Source organism: Mirounga angustirostris, unplaced genomic scaffold (genome assembly GCF_029215605.1).
Source record: "Mirounga angustirostris isolate CCGP_5_RB_7025 unplaced genomic scaffold, mMirAng1.0.hap1 SCAF_9, whole genome shotgun sequence".
Classification (NCBI taxonomy): domain Eukaryota; kingdom Metazoa; phylum Chordata; class Mammalia; order Carnivora; family Phocidae; genus Mirounga; species Mirounga angustirostris.
In genome coordinates, this window is record NW_026991717.1 from 41,085,306 (window position 1) to 41,100,888 (window position 15,583).

At 45.3% G+C, this 15,583-nt stretch overlaps 1 protein-coding gene across 1 annotated transcript in view; it reads left to right on the plus strand.

Moving 5' to 3' along the window:
- The window catches only part of OAZ2 (ornithine decarboxylase antizyme 2), a 68,700-nt gene that overhangs the window by 36,010 nt on the left and 17,107 nt on the right, over positions 1-15,583 (plus strand). Inside the window, 1 exon segment of the mRNA XM_064570312.1 lies at positions 1,000-1,073. Within this exon segment, the coding sequence (XP_064426382.1) occupies positions 1,000-1,073 (74 nt within the window).

Genomic DNA, 15,583 nt, shown 5'->3' on the forward strand with positions numbered 1-15,583 from the left:
CAATGGCTCATCATTACGCACAGCTTTTCAGAATTGGAGTGTGAAGAAGCTGGTCGCTGTTAAGTGAAAGGGAGTGGGATGGGAGGAGCTTTTACTTCCGTTATCTCAATTGTGATCCTCAGGGCAAGCCTTGTTATTCCGGCTGCAGAGATGAGGAGATTGAAGGCCACGGAGGAAAATGACCAATTCAGCCATCAAGCAGAACTCATAAGTTCTAACTGTCCTTGCTAGATAGTGTGGGGGATATAAAAACTTAAAATTATGGTTTCCATCCTTCAAGAAACTACAGCTTGTTAGGAAAACATGAAACACATGTATAAAAGTGTAACTAACTCCCCAGCTTCCAAATGGCTAGTGCAGGAATAATGACAGCAGGAACTCGGAGAGGGCCCTGGATCTAAAGAGAAGGCTTCATCAAAGCCGCAGTGGTCTTCACACTTGGGTATATGTGCTCCTAGGGTGCAAAACGGCTTCTCTAGGATAGGTGTCAGGGTTATGTTGAAGGGAATCCATTTCCAGACCAATATCTTCGACAAGGACTAGTCTGCGCTTCCTAACGCCTTGTCTCATCTTGCTTCATTTCCACGATTTCTTGCCTCGAATTTTACAAAAGAAAAGTGTGTTAACCCTCAGCATCAGTGCTGCTCACCCATGTTCCCTGTTCTCCTGCAGGTACTTTCCCACCTTTTAGAAGTCAGGTGTTGGGGCACTTGGGTGGGCCTCTGACTCTTGGTTTCAGCTCAGGTCATGATCTCAGGGTGGTGGGATGGAGCGGGGGTTCTGTATGAGTTCTCCCTCTCCCTCTGCCCCTCCTGCTCATGCTCTCTCTTTCTCAAAATAAATAAATAAATCTTCTAAAAAAAGAAAGGTCAGGTGTGGCCATGTGACTTGCTTGGCCAATATGAACCAAAATGTGTCTTCTGGGTGGAAGCGTTTAAGAGCCAGTGTATGATTCTCCTTCTTACCTTCTCTCTGGCCTGGTGACTGATGACATTTCAGATGGTGGAGTCTGGATCCCCGAGCGATGATGGCATGGATCAGAACCCCCAGCTGACCTGCGATGGACACGTATCGTGAGTTGGGGGAAGATTCTTTGTTGGTTTAAAGCAATTGAGATTTTGAGGTTGCTTGTTACTACGGCCTAACTTAACCTATACTATTGACAAAGGACTTATCTTTTCCCCATCCTCACTTTTATTTTGGTGTGTTGCCTTGGTGTGTAAAAGTCTCTGGGGCTTCGGGCGCCTGGGTGGCTCAGTTGGTTAAGCAACTGCCTTCGGCTCAGGTCATGATCCTGGAGTCCCGGGATCGAGTCCCACATCGGGCTCCCTGCTCAGCGGGGAGTCTGCTTCTCCCTCTGACCCTCCTCCCTCTCGTGCTCTCTGTCTCTCATTCTCTCTCTCTCTCAAATAAATAAATAAAATCTTTTAAAAAAAAGTCTCTGGGGCTCCAAAGAAACAATTTAAAATAGTGATTTCAATATTGAGAAAGCGAATGACTCAGGATGTCTGGGCAATAAATCGTTTTGCAAATCAAAAGATTTCCCAATATTTTGCTTTCAACTATTGAAGGAGGTGAAGCAAATTCAGTTGTTACTGGTTGGATGATTAGATGGTATTGAGTGACTCTGCCTGAACTTCTTCCATTCCCATGTACTTATTTATGTGAATGAGATTTCTCAGCATTATCATCTATAAAAATAGGATGTAGGAATAAAATTGATGTTGCCACTGTCTCATTCCAGCATGTATACAACTACCTCAATATGAGTTGTATTTCTTATAAAATTTTACTCCTGGGGCACCTGGCTGGCTCAGTCGGTAAAGCATGCAACTCTTGATATCTTGATCTTGGTCGTGAGTTCGAGCCCCATGCTGGGTATAGAGCTTACTTAAAAAATATTTTTTCTCCTGGGGCGCCTTGGTGACTCAGTTGGTTAAGCGGCTGCCTTCGGCTCAGGTCATGATCCCAGGGTCCTGGGATCGAGCCCCACATCGGGCTCCCTGCTCAGTGGGGAGTCTACTTCTCCCTCTCCCTCTGCTGCTCCCTCTGCTTGTGCTCTCTGTCTCTGTCTCTGTCAAATAAATAAAATCTTTAAAAAAAAATTTTTTTTTAAAGATTTTATTTATTTATTTGACAGAGAGAGAGACAGTGAGAGAGGGAACACAAGCAGGGGGAGTAGGAGAGGAGAAGCAGGCTTCCCGCCGAGCAGGGAGCCCGATGCGGGGCTCGATCCCAGGACCCTGGGATCATGACCTGAGCCAAAGGCAGACGCTTAACGACTGAGCCACCCAGGCGCCCAAAAAAAATTTTTTTACTCCTATATTTAATAATGCTCTATCATCATTTGCAATATATCTATGTTGTTTTGACAAACAGTGAACAAATAATAACTGTAATGATAAATCAATCCAGAAGAAAAATTTAAACTCTGGAGCCTTATGGCCACAAAAAATAAGAATACAATTTTAATTATATATATATATAAATATACATATGTATTATATATATATTTATGGCAGAGAATTATTGTTTGATGATCAGTAAAAGATTTTCAAGCCTAAACTATATATTACATTAGTATAACATTATGTGGGAGAAGTAGAAAGAAAATACTTTCAAGTAGAAAAAGCAAGTGATGTAAATTTTCCTCTATTAAAGAATAGCTTGCTTATGTATTTTGCAAATGGTTGATGATGAGTATCAAATCACTGTGATTCCAGTTTTATTTTAAAATGTCAGTATGTCCATTACACCAGCAATCATATCCTTTGCAACTGCAGTTGACCCTTAAACAACATGGGTTTGAATTGTGAGGGTCCACTTAAATATGGATTTTTTTTTTAAAGATTTTATTTATTTATTTGAGAGAGAGAATGAGAGACAGCACAAGAGGGAAGAGGGTCAGAGGGAGAAGCAGACCCCCCGCTGAGCAGGGAGCCCGATGCGGGACTCGATCCCGGGACTCCAGGATCATGACCCGAGCTGAAGGCAGTCGCTTAACCAACTGAGCCACCCAGGCGCCCTAAATATGGATTTTTAAAAGATTTTATTTTTATTTTATTTCATTTAAAAAATATATTTATTTATTTGAGAGAGAGTATGAGCAGGGGCAGGGGCAGAGGGAGAGGGAGAAGCAGACTCCCTGCTGAGCATGGAGCCCATGGGGCTCAATCCCAGGACCCCAAGATCATGACCTGAGCTGAAGGCAGATCCTTAAGTGACTGAGCCACCCAAGTGTCCCAAGATTTTAAAGTAATCTCTACACCCAACATGGGGCTCAAACTCACAACCCTGAGATCAAGAGTTGCATGCCCCACCGTCTGAGCCAACCAGATGCCCCTGGATTTTTTCTTTTATAAATACAACACAGTACTTGTAAATGTATTTTCTCTTCCTTATGGTTTTTATTTTTATTTTTATTTTTATTTTTTAAAGATTTTATTTATTTATTTGACAGAGAAAGACGCAGCGAGAGAGGGAACACAAACGGGGAGTGGGAGAGGGAGAAGCAGACTCCCTGCCGAGCAGGGAGCCCGATGCGGGACTCGATCCAGGGACTCCAGGATCATGACCTGAGCCGAAGGCAGTCGCTTAACCAACTGAGCCACCCAGGCGCCCTCTTCCTTATGGTTTTTAGTAACATTTTCTTTTCTCTAGCTTACTTTATTGAAGAATACAGTATATAATGAATATAATATATGAAATATGTGTTAATAGACTGTGTTATTGGTAAGGCGCCCAATCAACAGTAGGCTATTAGTAGTTAAGTTTGGGGGGGGTCCGAAGTTATACATGGTTTTTGACTGCAGGAGTTGGCACCCCTAACCCCCGCATTGTTCAAGAGTCAACTGTATTTAAACCTAGTTGGAGAAAAATTTTTTAATTTGAAGAGAATGCATAGTTTTAAAAAATCTGCTTTATTGAAGGGTACATAATTTAAAGTTTTGTTTAGGGTGTTCATGGGCTAAATTTTTGAAAGACTACTGCCTTGAGGGATGTGCTGGATTTGGCTTGGTAGAGGAGGTGGAGAAAGGCATTCTGGGTAGGAAGAAGAGAAAAGGTAAGGGCACAGAAACTGGGGGATATGGAACTGTGAGTAGACCCGTTCATGGAGATAAGCATGAAAGGTAAGTTGGGGTGAGACTAACAGTTACCAGGCATCTCTGCCTCTGAATTTTAATTATGCAAGTTACACCTGATTATAATCTCCTTGGAAAATATTCAAGCTTTATGGATAGGGTTGGGACCATCACCTCCATTTCTGGTCCCCTCCCCGCCTCCCCAGAGGTGACCTTGGTTTTCAGTTTGGTGTTAGCTATCTTCCAATGTGCTTCCATGCATTCACACGCAGAGGTTGCTTCATGAGAGAACACGGAGGGTAAGGAGTTTCAGCTTTTTCACACTGTCATTAGCAGCCAGGGGCTGGGGGATGGGCTGCGATTGCTCCAATACATGACTTTTTTATGGCTTCCGACTGGAATTTGCTCACTGAGAAAAGGAGAATTGTGATTTGGGGGTGAAGGAAGGAGTGGGGGTTAATTTTGGCACAAAGCCTGTGACAGTATTGTCAGGGGATGGCATTAAGCATCATGTCACTGGGGACGCCTGGGTGGCTCAGTCGGTTAAGCGTCTGCCTTTGGCTCAGGTCATGATCCCAGGGTCCTGGGATCGAGTCCCGCATCGGGCTCTCTGCTCCGCGGGGAGCCTGCTTCTCCCTCTGCCTCTGTCTCTCTCTCTGTCTCTCATGAATAAATAAATAAAATCTTAAAAAAAAAAAAGCATCATATCACTGGAGAGTGGAGGGGATGATACAGAAAAGGTGGTGGGAGGACACCAAATCCCATCTTTATTTGCTCACAGATATACCTGGCTGGGTAGAAATATTCTCTCTAGAAATGGGTGGCCCTCATGGTTTCTTTTATGTCCCCACTTTTGATAGAGACAAGGACCCAGAAAATGATGTAATGATCATACAAGTGTGATGAGCTTCAGTGTTGAGGACAATGGGGGTGGTAGGGACAGTGGCAAAATAGATGACAGCCCAAGCTCTTTCTACAGGAACAGTCATTACTCAACGCACTCAATGCTGTCTTGGGGAAATATGGCATCAGTGTTGGCCATAGCTTCTTCAAGAGACTGTAGAGATTGGGATTTTTTTTGTGTGAAATCTCTCACTATTGGTTCAAAAATTTCTTAAGTGCTGTGCTGGCCAAACAAGGCATGCGTTTGCAGGATGCATTTGACCTGTGGGCTGCTAGTTTGGTCTTAAGGCTTCTTGTCTGAAGGCAGAGTACTGGGCCATCATGTAATCTCTCGGCATGCTGCCCGGCTCTAAGATCTGTGGTTCTGAAGGACTCTAGGCTTCTTAGGGAGATGCTGTGGGAATGGTTGACTTCACTGCCCATGTCTGGTGCCCACCTGCTGTCCAACGTCCAGCTAGTAATAGAGCTCTGCCAGGAAGTGGGGAGCTTTGCGGAAGTTTCCAGAAGCATCCTCATAAATCCAGGGAAGTCAGCCAATGTAGATTCACTAGAAGTTTATAAGACTCCTCCAGGGAGTTGGTCCTAAGGCCTCCAGTGTCCTCCTCTTAGGAGATGGGGCAGGTTCTTATGCCTCTCCCAGGGCAGAGCCCAGTGGGAAGATAGACTGGTGACTGTTTCTCAAAGGGCTTTGTTCTGTGACTAAATCCAAGCAAGGCAGTCAGACACAAATGGAACACACACACACACACACACACTGTCTCCAGCACTTTCAAGACCTTTTCCCACGCAGTCCCACGGCTGCCGGAAGGGCAGCTGGTCGTGGGAACGGACTCGAGGTCCCCTCCCCCAATGGAAGCTCCACCCTGCTCCATTTACTCCCAGCCATGCGATCCTGGTTCCCTCCACCCGCTTACTACTTCCAGGGAAGGAAATAGCTGAACAATGCAGCAGATCAGAGACTGGGCACCGAGCCAAGGGCCCTGGGCTCCAAACTCTGGCTGCTCTACCCACCGCACTCCCCCCCACCCCCCTCGGTGTCACCTGAAGGTTGCCTTCCTCAGCCCTTCCTCCCTACCTTCTCACCTCCCTAGGAAACTTCAGATGGCTAACAGGACCTTTGGCCCCTTTCCTGGGCTTGCCCCTCCCCCTCTCTGTGGTAGCTAGTGATGTCCCTACTTCCACCCGAGTAGGATTCCTAGTATGAGGGGCAGAAGCTAGGCTTTGATGGAGATTTTGGCCAGTGGGACTGGGCAGGAAGGAAGGGTCATTTTTCCTTCAGTTTTTCTCCAGAGGTGAAAGCAAGTCCTGAGAATGGAGAGTGCTGGAACAAGAGCTCCCAGAGCCCTCATTCTCTCTTCCAGACAGAGCCAGCTCAATGGGGCAGGAGGGGATGCACGTGCTCACAGGCCTGGAGGGCCATTCTGAGAGGAACAGAAAGGAATCACTAGTCATTTCCAGTTTCTTGGGGCTGGGAAGTTGGTGGGAACCACTACTTTTGTTTTTCCTGTTGGTCTAAAATAATATTCTGCTTGGGTCCGGAACCCCACGCCCCAGGCAGTACAGCTCCTTGCTCATTCTTGGTTCTGGTGCTTTCTACTGTCTTGCCTTCCGCCAGGCATATCCTGCCCTGGGAGCCAAGGGGCAGGGTTCCTCACAAATTTTTGCCACCTCTAAAAGCCAAGCCAGTCTCCCCTCTCTTCCCCAGATCCCGATTCAGGGAGTAGGGAGTGGGTTGGAAACTGGAATCTGTGAGGGGAGCTCACTGGATAGGTGACAACAGGCCGATCCTCAGACCCTTTCTCCTGCCAACCCCAGCTGGTGCCAGGACATGGGTGAGAGGAGTCTTCAATCCCAGTCTCTTTCCCCTGACATTTGGCCTACCCCCTTCAGTGATTTCTGTCCCTGCGTAGCTTGACCGTGGCAAAGGGGCCACTTGGAAGCCTAAAGTCTTGAGACCTGGAAGGAGTGCTCAAGAGCCCACTCCCAGACTCAGATTGTAGCTGAGCAGCTCAGGCACAAAGAACTGATCAACAAGATCAGCTAATCAAGCTGATCAACAAGATCAACAACCAGTAAAAGGGGGAGAACTGGGACTCTCCGGTTTTCTGACTCTTAGGCAACATCTTTCTGTAACTTTCTACAATTTCCAAAGGCAGTGTTGGCATAACCCTGGGTGGGGGGAACAGAAGAAAAAATGTCAGTCACTTGGTGTCCCAGTCTTCTTGCTTGAGCCTTTTAGAATCTTTATTTTTGTCTTCTTTTTCAGTAGCTCAGGCTCTCTTTTCACCTTGAAAAAGTGGCATTTGACTTGTCTTTTGTTCTTAGCCAAGAAGCTGATGCTAATTCTTCCAGACTCCTGCACTCAGAGGCTGAGCAACCCACTTTTGCACTAATGAATGCCAGTGGGGTTCGCTTCTGGTTGTTTCGTAAATGTTAAGTCATGTCTCTCCAACTCTGCCGCAAGCTTTCCTGCTTCACAAAACAGCCACTGGATTGTATCACAATAACAAAATAATCATCGAGGGCCCACTGCACCCCAGGCTCTTTGCTTCTCACCCTTAAAGAGCTCCCAGTCTAAAGGGCGCAGGACCCTGTAAGGAAACACCGAACAAAGGATGGCAGGTGACGGTTGCTGGGAAAGGACTGCCCAGGGCTCCCTGAGGAGGTGCATTTTAGATGAGCTCTCCAGGACGGGGAGCCAGCCTTCTGAAGATCTGGCGAAAGTGTGGTCTGGGCCAAGAGCAGACTGGGAATAAGTGCCCTGAGCTTGTCATGTTTGAGACCCTGAAAAGGAGCCAGAGTTGCTCTAGGAAGGAGAAGGGTGGGAAGCAGCTGGAGGGGATTGAAGGCTCAGGTCCTCAGAGTCTTGTACTCAGGAGAGGTGAGGAATTTAGATTTTATTACAAGTGAGTTAGGAAGCCACTGGAGGGTTTAAAGTACAGAAACAACATGATCTATATTCTGATTTTATTTTATTTTATTTTAAGATTTTATTTATTTATTTGAGAGAGAATGAGAGAGAGAGCACATGAGAGGGGGGAGGTTCAGAGGGAGAAGCAGACTCCCCGCCGAGCAGGGAGCCTGATGCGGGACTCAATCCAGGGACTCCAGGATCATGACCCGAGCCGAAGGCAGTAGCCCAACTAACTGAGCCACCCAGGCACCCTATATTCTGATTTTATCCATCTATCATCTATCTATCTATCTATCTATCTATCTATCTATCTATCTATCTATCTATCTAATCTTGGGGGGATAAATAGCTAGTTTATTTGTCTCTGAGCAGGAATAAGCTCATTTCTGGCACATGGTAGGTACCTTGTGTTTGGGCTCATGATTTCTTTCTTTTTTAAATTTTTATTTATTTATTTTTTTTTTTTAAAGATTTTATTCATTTATTTGACAGAGAGAGACACAGCGAGAGAGGGAACACAAGCAGGGGGAGTGGGAGAGGGAGAAGCAGGCTTCCTGCCGAGCAGGGAGCCCGATGTGGGGCTTGATCCCAGGACCCTGGGATCATGACCTGAGTCGAAGGCAGATGCTTAACAACTGAGCCACCCAGGCGCCCCATCTTTCTTTTTTTATTGTTATTATTGTGTTCAGTTAGCCAACATATAGTAAGTACATCATTAGTTTTTGATGTAGTGTTCAATGACTCATTAGTTGCATATAACACCCAGTGCTCATCATCACATGTGCCCTGCCTGATACCCCTGGTTACCCCATCACCCCCTCCCTTCTGTAACCCTCAGTTTGTCTCCTGGAGTCCAGAGTCTCTCATGGTTTTTCTCCCTCTCTGATTTCTTCCCATTCAGTTTTCCCTTCCTTCCTCTATGGTCCTCCGTGCTACTCCTTATGTTCCACATATGAGTGAAACGATATGATAATTATCTTTCTCTGCTTGACTTATTTCACCTAGCATAATCCCCTCCAGTTACATCCATGTCAATGCAAATGGTGGGTAGCTGAGTAATATTCCATTGTATATATGAACCACATCTTCTTTATCCATTCATCTGTTGAAGGGCATCTCAGCTCCTTCCACAGTTTGGCTATTGTGGACATTGCTGCTATGAACACTGGGGTGCATGTGCCCCTTCTTTTCACTACATCTGTGTCTTTGGGTAAATACCTAGTAGTGCAACTGCTGGGTCATATGGTAGCTCTGTTTTTTTTTTTTTTAAGATTTTATTTATTTATTTGACAGACACAGCGAGAGAGGGAACACAGGCAGGGGGAGTGGGAGAGGGAGAAGCAGGCTTCCTGCTGAGCAGGGAGCCCGATGTGGAACTCGATCCCAGAATCCTGGGATCATGACCTGAGCCAAAGGCAGACGCTTAACGACTGAGCCACCCAGGCGTCCCCGGTAGCTCTATTTTTAACGTCTTGAGGAACCTCCATACTGTTTTCCAGATTGGCTGTATCAGCGTGCATTCCCACCAACAGTGTAAGAGGGTTCGTGATTTCTTTTCTGTTTCTTTAGTTTCCTGGGTTTACTGTGATGTAACTGACACACAGCACTCTACTAGCTTAAGTTGTGCAGCGTAATGATGTGGCTATGGTGACATTTAACCAGTTCCTCTGTCTCCTTTCGTTTTCTGTAAACTGTAGATAGCTAAAAAGGCTTGCTGTGATTCAGGTTCAAGTTTTTGTCAAGAATACTTCATAGGTGGCATTGTATCCTTTCATCAGGAGGCCCCTACCCTTCAACCTTTGTAACATTACAGATATTGGTGATCTTGATTTCAGTGAGGGTTTACAAAATGGTGATGTTCTATTATTCCTTCTTCTCCTATTACCTAATTGGTTACCTTGAGGCATGTTTGTAATGAAAATCAGATTGAATGGTTGTTTCTTACTCTTAGCAATTTTCAGAGTAATTATTCCACATCAGCAATTTTGTTAACCTGAAGTGCAGTTCATATAAGAAAGGCAAGTTAAATGCTTGCCTTGATTCTCTTCCTTTATTTACCAATTTTTGGAAAAATGAGTTGGTTCCTTTGAATTTTCCAAAGGTGATCAATGAAAGTTGTTTTTTTCTCTTATTTCTCTTTTCTCTCTCTCTCTTTCTTTTTTTTTAAATTTTATTTGAGAGCGAGCGAACGAGCATGAGCAGGGGGAGTGGCAGAGGGAGAGGGAGAAGCAGGCTTCCCTCTGAGCAGGAAGCCCTATATGGGTCTCTATCCCAGGACCTTGAGGTCACAACCTGAGCCAAAGGCAGACACTTAACCAACTGAGCCACCCAGGCGCCCCTCTTTTTATTTATTTTTATTTTTTTAATTTTCATTTTTTTCCCTTTCTTTTCAAGCATCAGTAAGCACTCATGAATTTTATCATTATAAATTAGTTTTTATCAGATTTTTTCTGGAGAGCAGATTTTTATTCAGAGAGAATTGGAACTGAGTTTATATTTCTGGAACATCTTCTAGACACTGGCCTAGGTACTTTCACACACATTATTTTATTTAATCCCCGTGGTAGTCTTGGAGGGCGGGTGCCGTGGCCCCCTGTTTTTCACGGAGGAGAGACAGGCCCTTAGTAGCCACATGACTAGTCTAAAGTCATACAGCCTGGCAGAGGCCACGCTCAGATTTGTCTAAGCCACATAGCACCATGTAGTTTTTTGAATGAGATCCTACAGACACTGGTTTCCTAAACAGGGTCCACTGGTTACTCCTCTAGCCTCCTTCGTACCTCTTGTCATATATCCTCCTCATACTTACCTGTTTTTGTTCTTTGTTTCCTTGAGTTTGTGACTGTCATACTTGCAAAAGCAGTTCCTAGGGACTGAAATACTCTTCTAACTCATAGCTTTTTTTTTTTTACAGTAAGCTCTGTGTCCAACATGGGGCTTAAATCCACAACCCCAAGATCAAGGGTTGCATCCTCTACTGACTGAGCCAGCCAGGTGCCCTACTCAAAGCTTTTTTGTTGTTATTGTTAAATACATTATAATCATATTCTTCTCGAATTGAACATTTTATAGAGATAATTGCAGAATCACAGGCAGTTGTAAGAAATAATACAAGAGATCCCTTATACACTTTGTCCAGTTTTTTTCTTTCTTTTTTTTTTTTTTAAGATTTTACTTATTTATTTGACAGAGAGAGAGCACAAGTAGGGGGAGTGGCAGACAGAGGGAGAGGGAGAAGCACGCTCCCCGTAGAGCAGAGGGCCCGATGCGGGGCTCGATCCCAGGACCCTGAGATCATGACCTGAGCCGAGGGCAGATGCTTAACTGACCGAGCCACCCAGGTGCCCCCTACACTTTGTCCAGTTTCTTTCCAATGGTAACGTTTTGCAAAACTAACCGTAGTATATAACATCACAGCCAGGATGTGGACAGTGATGCAGTCTGCCTATCTTTTTCAGGTTTTGCCAGTTTTTCTTGTTCTCATTTGTGTGTGTGCCTGTGTGTGTTTGGTTTTATACAGTTTTAGCACATGTGTAGGTTTGGGTGTCTACCCCTACCATCAAGATGCTGAGCAGTTCTGTCACCACCAGCATCCGTCAGTGTTGCCCTTTTATAACGGTGCCCACCTCCAGCCCACCTTCCCACCTCCCCCATCCCATCCCAAACCACTGCCAGTCACTCAGTTGTCCTCTATTTCTAAAATATTGTCATTTCCACGTGTTATATAAGTGGAATCATACAGCATAGAACCTTTTTCCAGTCAGCATACTTCCCAAGAAATTCATCCAAGTTGTTACACATATCAGTCGACAGTTCAGCCCTTTTTAGGGCTGACTAGTAGTCTGTGGTGGGGATGTGCCACACTGTGTTTAATCATTTGCCTGCTGAAGGACATCTGGGCTGGTTCCAGTTTTGGGTAATTATGAATAAAGCTGCAGTGAACATACATGCACAAATTTTTAGGTGAAGATGTTTTCATTTCTCTGGAACAAGTGCCCAAGAGTGCGATTCCTGGGTCATCTGGTAGTTGTGCAGTTAGCTTTTTTTTTTTTAAGGTTTTATTTATTTATTTGAGAGAGAGAGAGCAGGAGCCGGGGCGGGGGCAGAGAGAGAAGTAGAGAGAGAGAATCCCAAGGAGGCTCTGTACTCAGCATGGAGCCCGACGCGGGGCTTGATCTCACGACCCCGAGATCATGACCTGAGCCGAAATCAAGAGTCAGAAGCTCAACTGACTGAGCCACCCAGGTGCCCCTGCTCAGTTAATTTTCTAAGAAATTGCCAAATTGTTTTCCAGAATGGCTGTGATATTAGTTTTCAAGGATTGGAGAGCATGTTCATGTGCTGATGGGCAAGATTAGATTGTAGGAGCCAGGTTCTTAAAAAGTGGAGAGAGGGTGGGTCCCATGGCTCCTGTGGTGGGCTTGTAAGGGAGGGGACACTTCTCAGAGTACTAGGCAGGGAGAGAACCGGAGGTTGCAGAGGCAGATAGGTTTGCGGGTTGTGTTAGGAATGAGAGGAAGCTCCCTTTTACTTCTGTTTCCTCAGTAACAGAAGAGGCTAGGGCAATACATTGCTCCACATCAAATCATCATGTTGTATGCCAAAACGAATACAATGTTATATGTCAATTGTATCTCAGTACAACTGGAAAAAAAACACTTAAGAACCTGTGTCATCAGCTGAGATGAAAGGGGAGAGGTTTTATGGAGAGTGGAGAAGCAAACTTACTGGAGAAGTGTCATAGGCATTCCCAAGCAGTGTTGAGAATCTGTTTGAGGTTATCTGCCTGGAGTGAAGGTAATCTGCCTGGACGTGTGGTTTTGCTCTAGCAAAAGCACTGGGAAGGCAGATGGGGGATTTATCCAGAGTAGGGGTTTTCCCAGGCCAGCACACTTGGAGGAGAGAGGGCAAGAGAGTGGTTATAGTAATGGATGATGGAAATGAAGGTAAGAAAGAAGGAACATGAAAAGTGGGTCTAATGAGTAGTGAGACATTAGTGAGGACAAGGGATCAGAACACATGATAAAGTCAAAGAATTGTTGAGGGAGACTTAATTAAGGAAAAGGTTGTGGCTGGAGAGTCTCCATACTGGAAGTGGAATGACTTAGTGAAGACAAAGTTGAGGGTGTGACCACAGGAGTGAGCAGCTGCTGTGGAGTGTGAAAAATATCGCTGGAGATGAGGTCATCAGGGAAGTGATGGAGAGGCCATCACATGGATGTGGAGCTCACCAAATATAACAAAATATAGGGTGGACAGAGGGCCAGTGAGCCAAGAGCTAAATGATGGGCTGTGAGCGACCAGGAGGTTGATTGATAACATTAACCAAGATGGTATGTCCAGATGGTGAAGCTTCAAAGGGACAGGGGCTTTGTAGGAGGAGTGGGGGAAGCACTGGTTTAGAAATGGTGTTCGGGGTGGGAGAGGAATATATTTACCCACTTCCTGACTGTGAGGTACAGGAGAATAAGGAAAATAGCATTCACTTAAGAGGGCTGCCAAAACCTCAGTGTACTCAGGGGATAGCACAGTTTCAGTTAAGGCAAGGAGGTGAAGGCAGCATCCTGAGAAAAGGCTGAGGATATGGCAGAATTTGCTGATCACAGGTTGCAGAGGGCACAGAAGAAGGACGTGGCTGAGGGCAGGGAGCTGGAAGCATCTCGCCAGTGGGAGGACAAGGATGGAGGTGATACTAAATGAGAAGGAACTCAAACCTGTGGTGATGGCTGAGGTAAATCGGGATAGGGGAATGACAGGATACATTGCTGTCCAGAACTTTTTGTGTTGATGGAAAATCTGCACTGTAAACACTAGCCACATGTGATTATTAAGCACATGAAATGTGGTGAATGGGATCGAGAGGCTAAATTTTTAACCTTATCATTTTAATTAACTCAAGTTTAAATAGCCACATGTGGCTAGTGGCTATATTGGACAGCACAAGTCAGAGGAAGATGGCTTCCCATTTTTGTGACATTTTCACTTGCCAGTCAGTGGTCATCAGGATGGTCACTCCTCCAAACAGCGAGGTGTAGCAAAGACCTTCTTATTCCGCTATCATGCAAATCCAGACGAAGTACAGGGCCAGGCAACTTGGGGTCCAAATTCTTTTTTTTTTAAGATTTTATTTATTTATTTGTCAGAGAGAGAGCATGAGTGAGCACACAAACAGGGGGAGTGGCAGGCAGAGGGAGAAGCGGGCTCCTCACTGAGCAGGCAGCCCGAGGTGGGGCTCGATCCCGGTATCCTGGGATCATGACCTGAGCCGAAGGCAGACGCTTAACTGACTGAGACACCCAGGCATCCCTGGGGTCCAGATTCTAACTCTACCACTCAGTGGCTTTGAATTAGAGCAAATAAATTAACTTGCTTGATATGCATAGGCCTTCAGTATATATTAGTTGGCAAAATCTCCCTGAGGTTTCCTTTCATCTGTGGAATGGGAATGGGGAGCTGTTGTAAAAATTAGTGCTTTAGCATGATGTTCAGTAAATAGTCCCTGTTATTGACGTACTAAGTTCTTAATATTTGCTGATTGGTCAAAAACTGTCCTTCAGGCCAAAAGGTTGCTTGTCCAGGGATGGCCTGGCAGAAATGAGCCATCCCAGTTCCCTTTGAGTTCCAGGTCTCTCGGATTACAAGATGGGGTAGGTCAGGGCTGGGTTTCATTGTTCAGTTCTGCTATATACTGAGGTAAGAACATTCCTGACGTGAGCTTGGAAGTGCAGGTAAGGATAGCCAAGGGGACAAACTTGAGGATCTAAAGTGAGCCATGGTATGGGAGCCTCTAGTCATATTCTGGGCAGTTTTTTTTTTTTTTTTAAAGCTTTATTTATTTATTTGAGAGAGTGTGAGAGCGCAAGTGTGTGCAGTTGGGGTTGGAGGGACAGAAGGAGAGGGAGAAACAAACTCTCCGCTGAGCAGGACCCCAGGATCATGACCTGAGCTGAAGGCAGACGCTTAACCGACTGAATCACCCGGCACCCCATAATTTGGACAGTTCTGGTATCATTTACCACTTTGAATTTTCGTGAAAAAGCCTTCGTTTCATAGCTCCAACCTTTCTTCCATCCCTGCATCCCCATCATCTAAAAATCGAAAGCATGTTGTTTGTGAAGTAGAGTAATGGTGTCCTGAGATTCTAATGGGAGACATTTGTGATTTGGGGCTATAATGAACTAGGAGTCATAGGGACCTCTGATTTGGAGTGACTGTGATCACCCTTTCTGTGAAGCCATCCATAATTCCCTAGTTATTATCTCTGTGGTCTCTCTCAGTTTGAACATTCACTTCCCTCAGCCTCTCAGTGTCTCTCCCTCTGACTAGATTGTGACATCCGAGGCAGGAATTTTGCCTAATTGATCATTGAGTATTCCTGGACTCTGGCACATGTCTGGAGCACATAGAAAGTAGCTGCTCAATAATGATTTTTGTTGAATAAGTGAATGAATGGGATTTGAGGTGATGGCACCCCACTGTGAGCTAAGACAATGTGACCTCTCGTTGGCGATCTGGATTGCCTACGAACAGATTGTGTTGAGGTGCCTGTGTCTGTGGCCTGCAATGACTGTGATCTGAGAGGTCTGTGCAGTGATTGTAGCCTGTTGTCACTGACCTGTGATAAGGACCAGCAGGGATAGTGAATGGAGGTGACTGTGAAACTTGCGTGATTGTGATCTCAAGC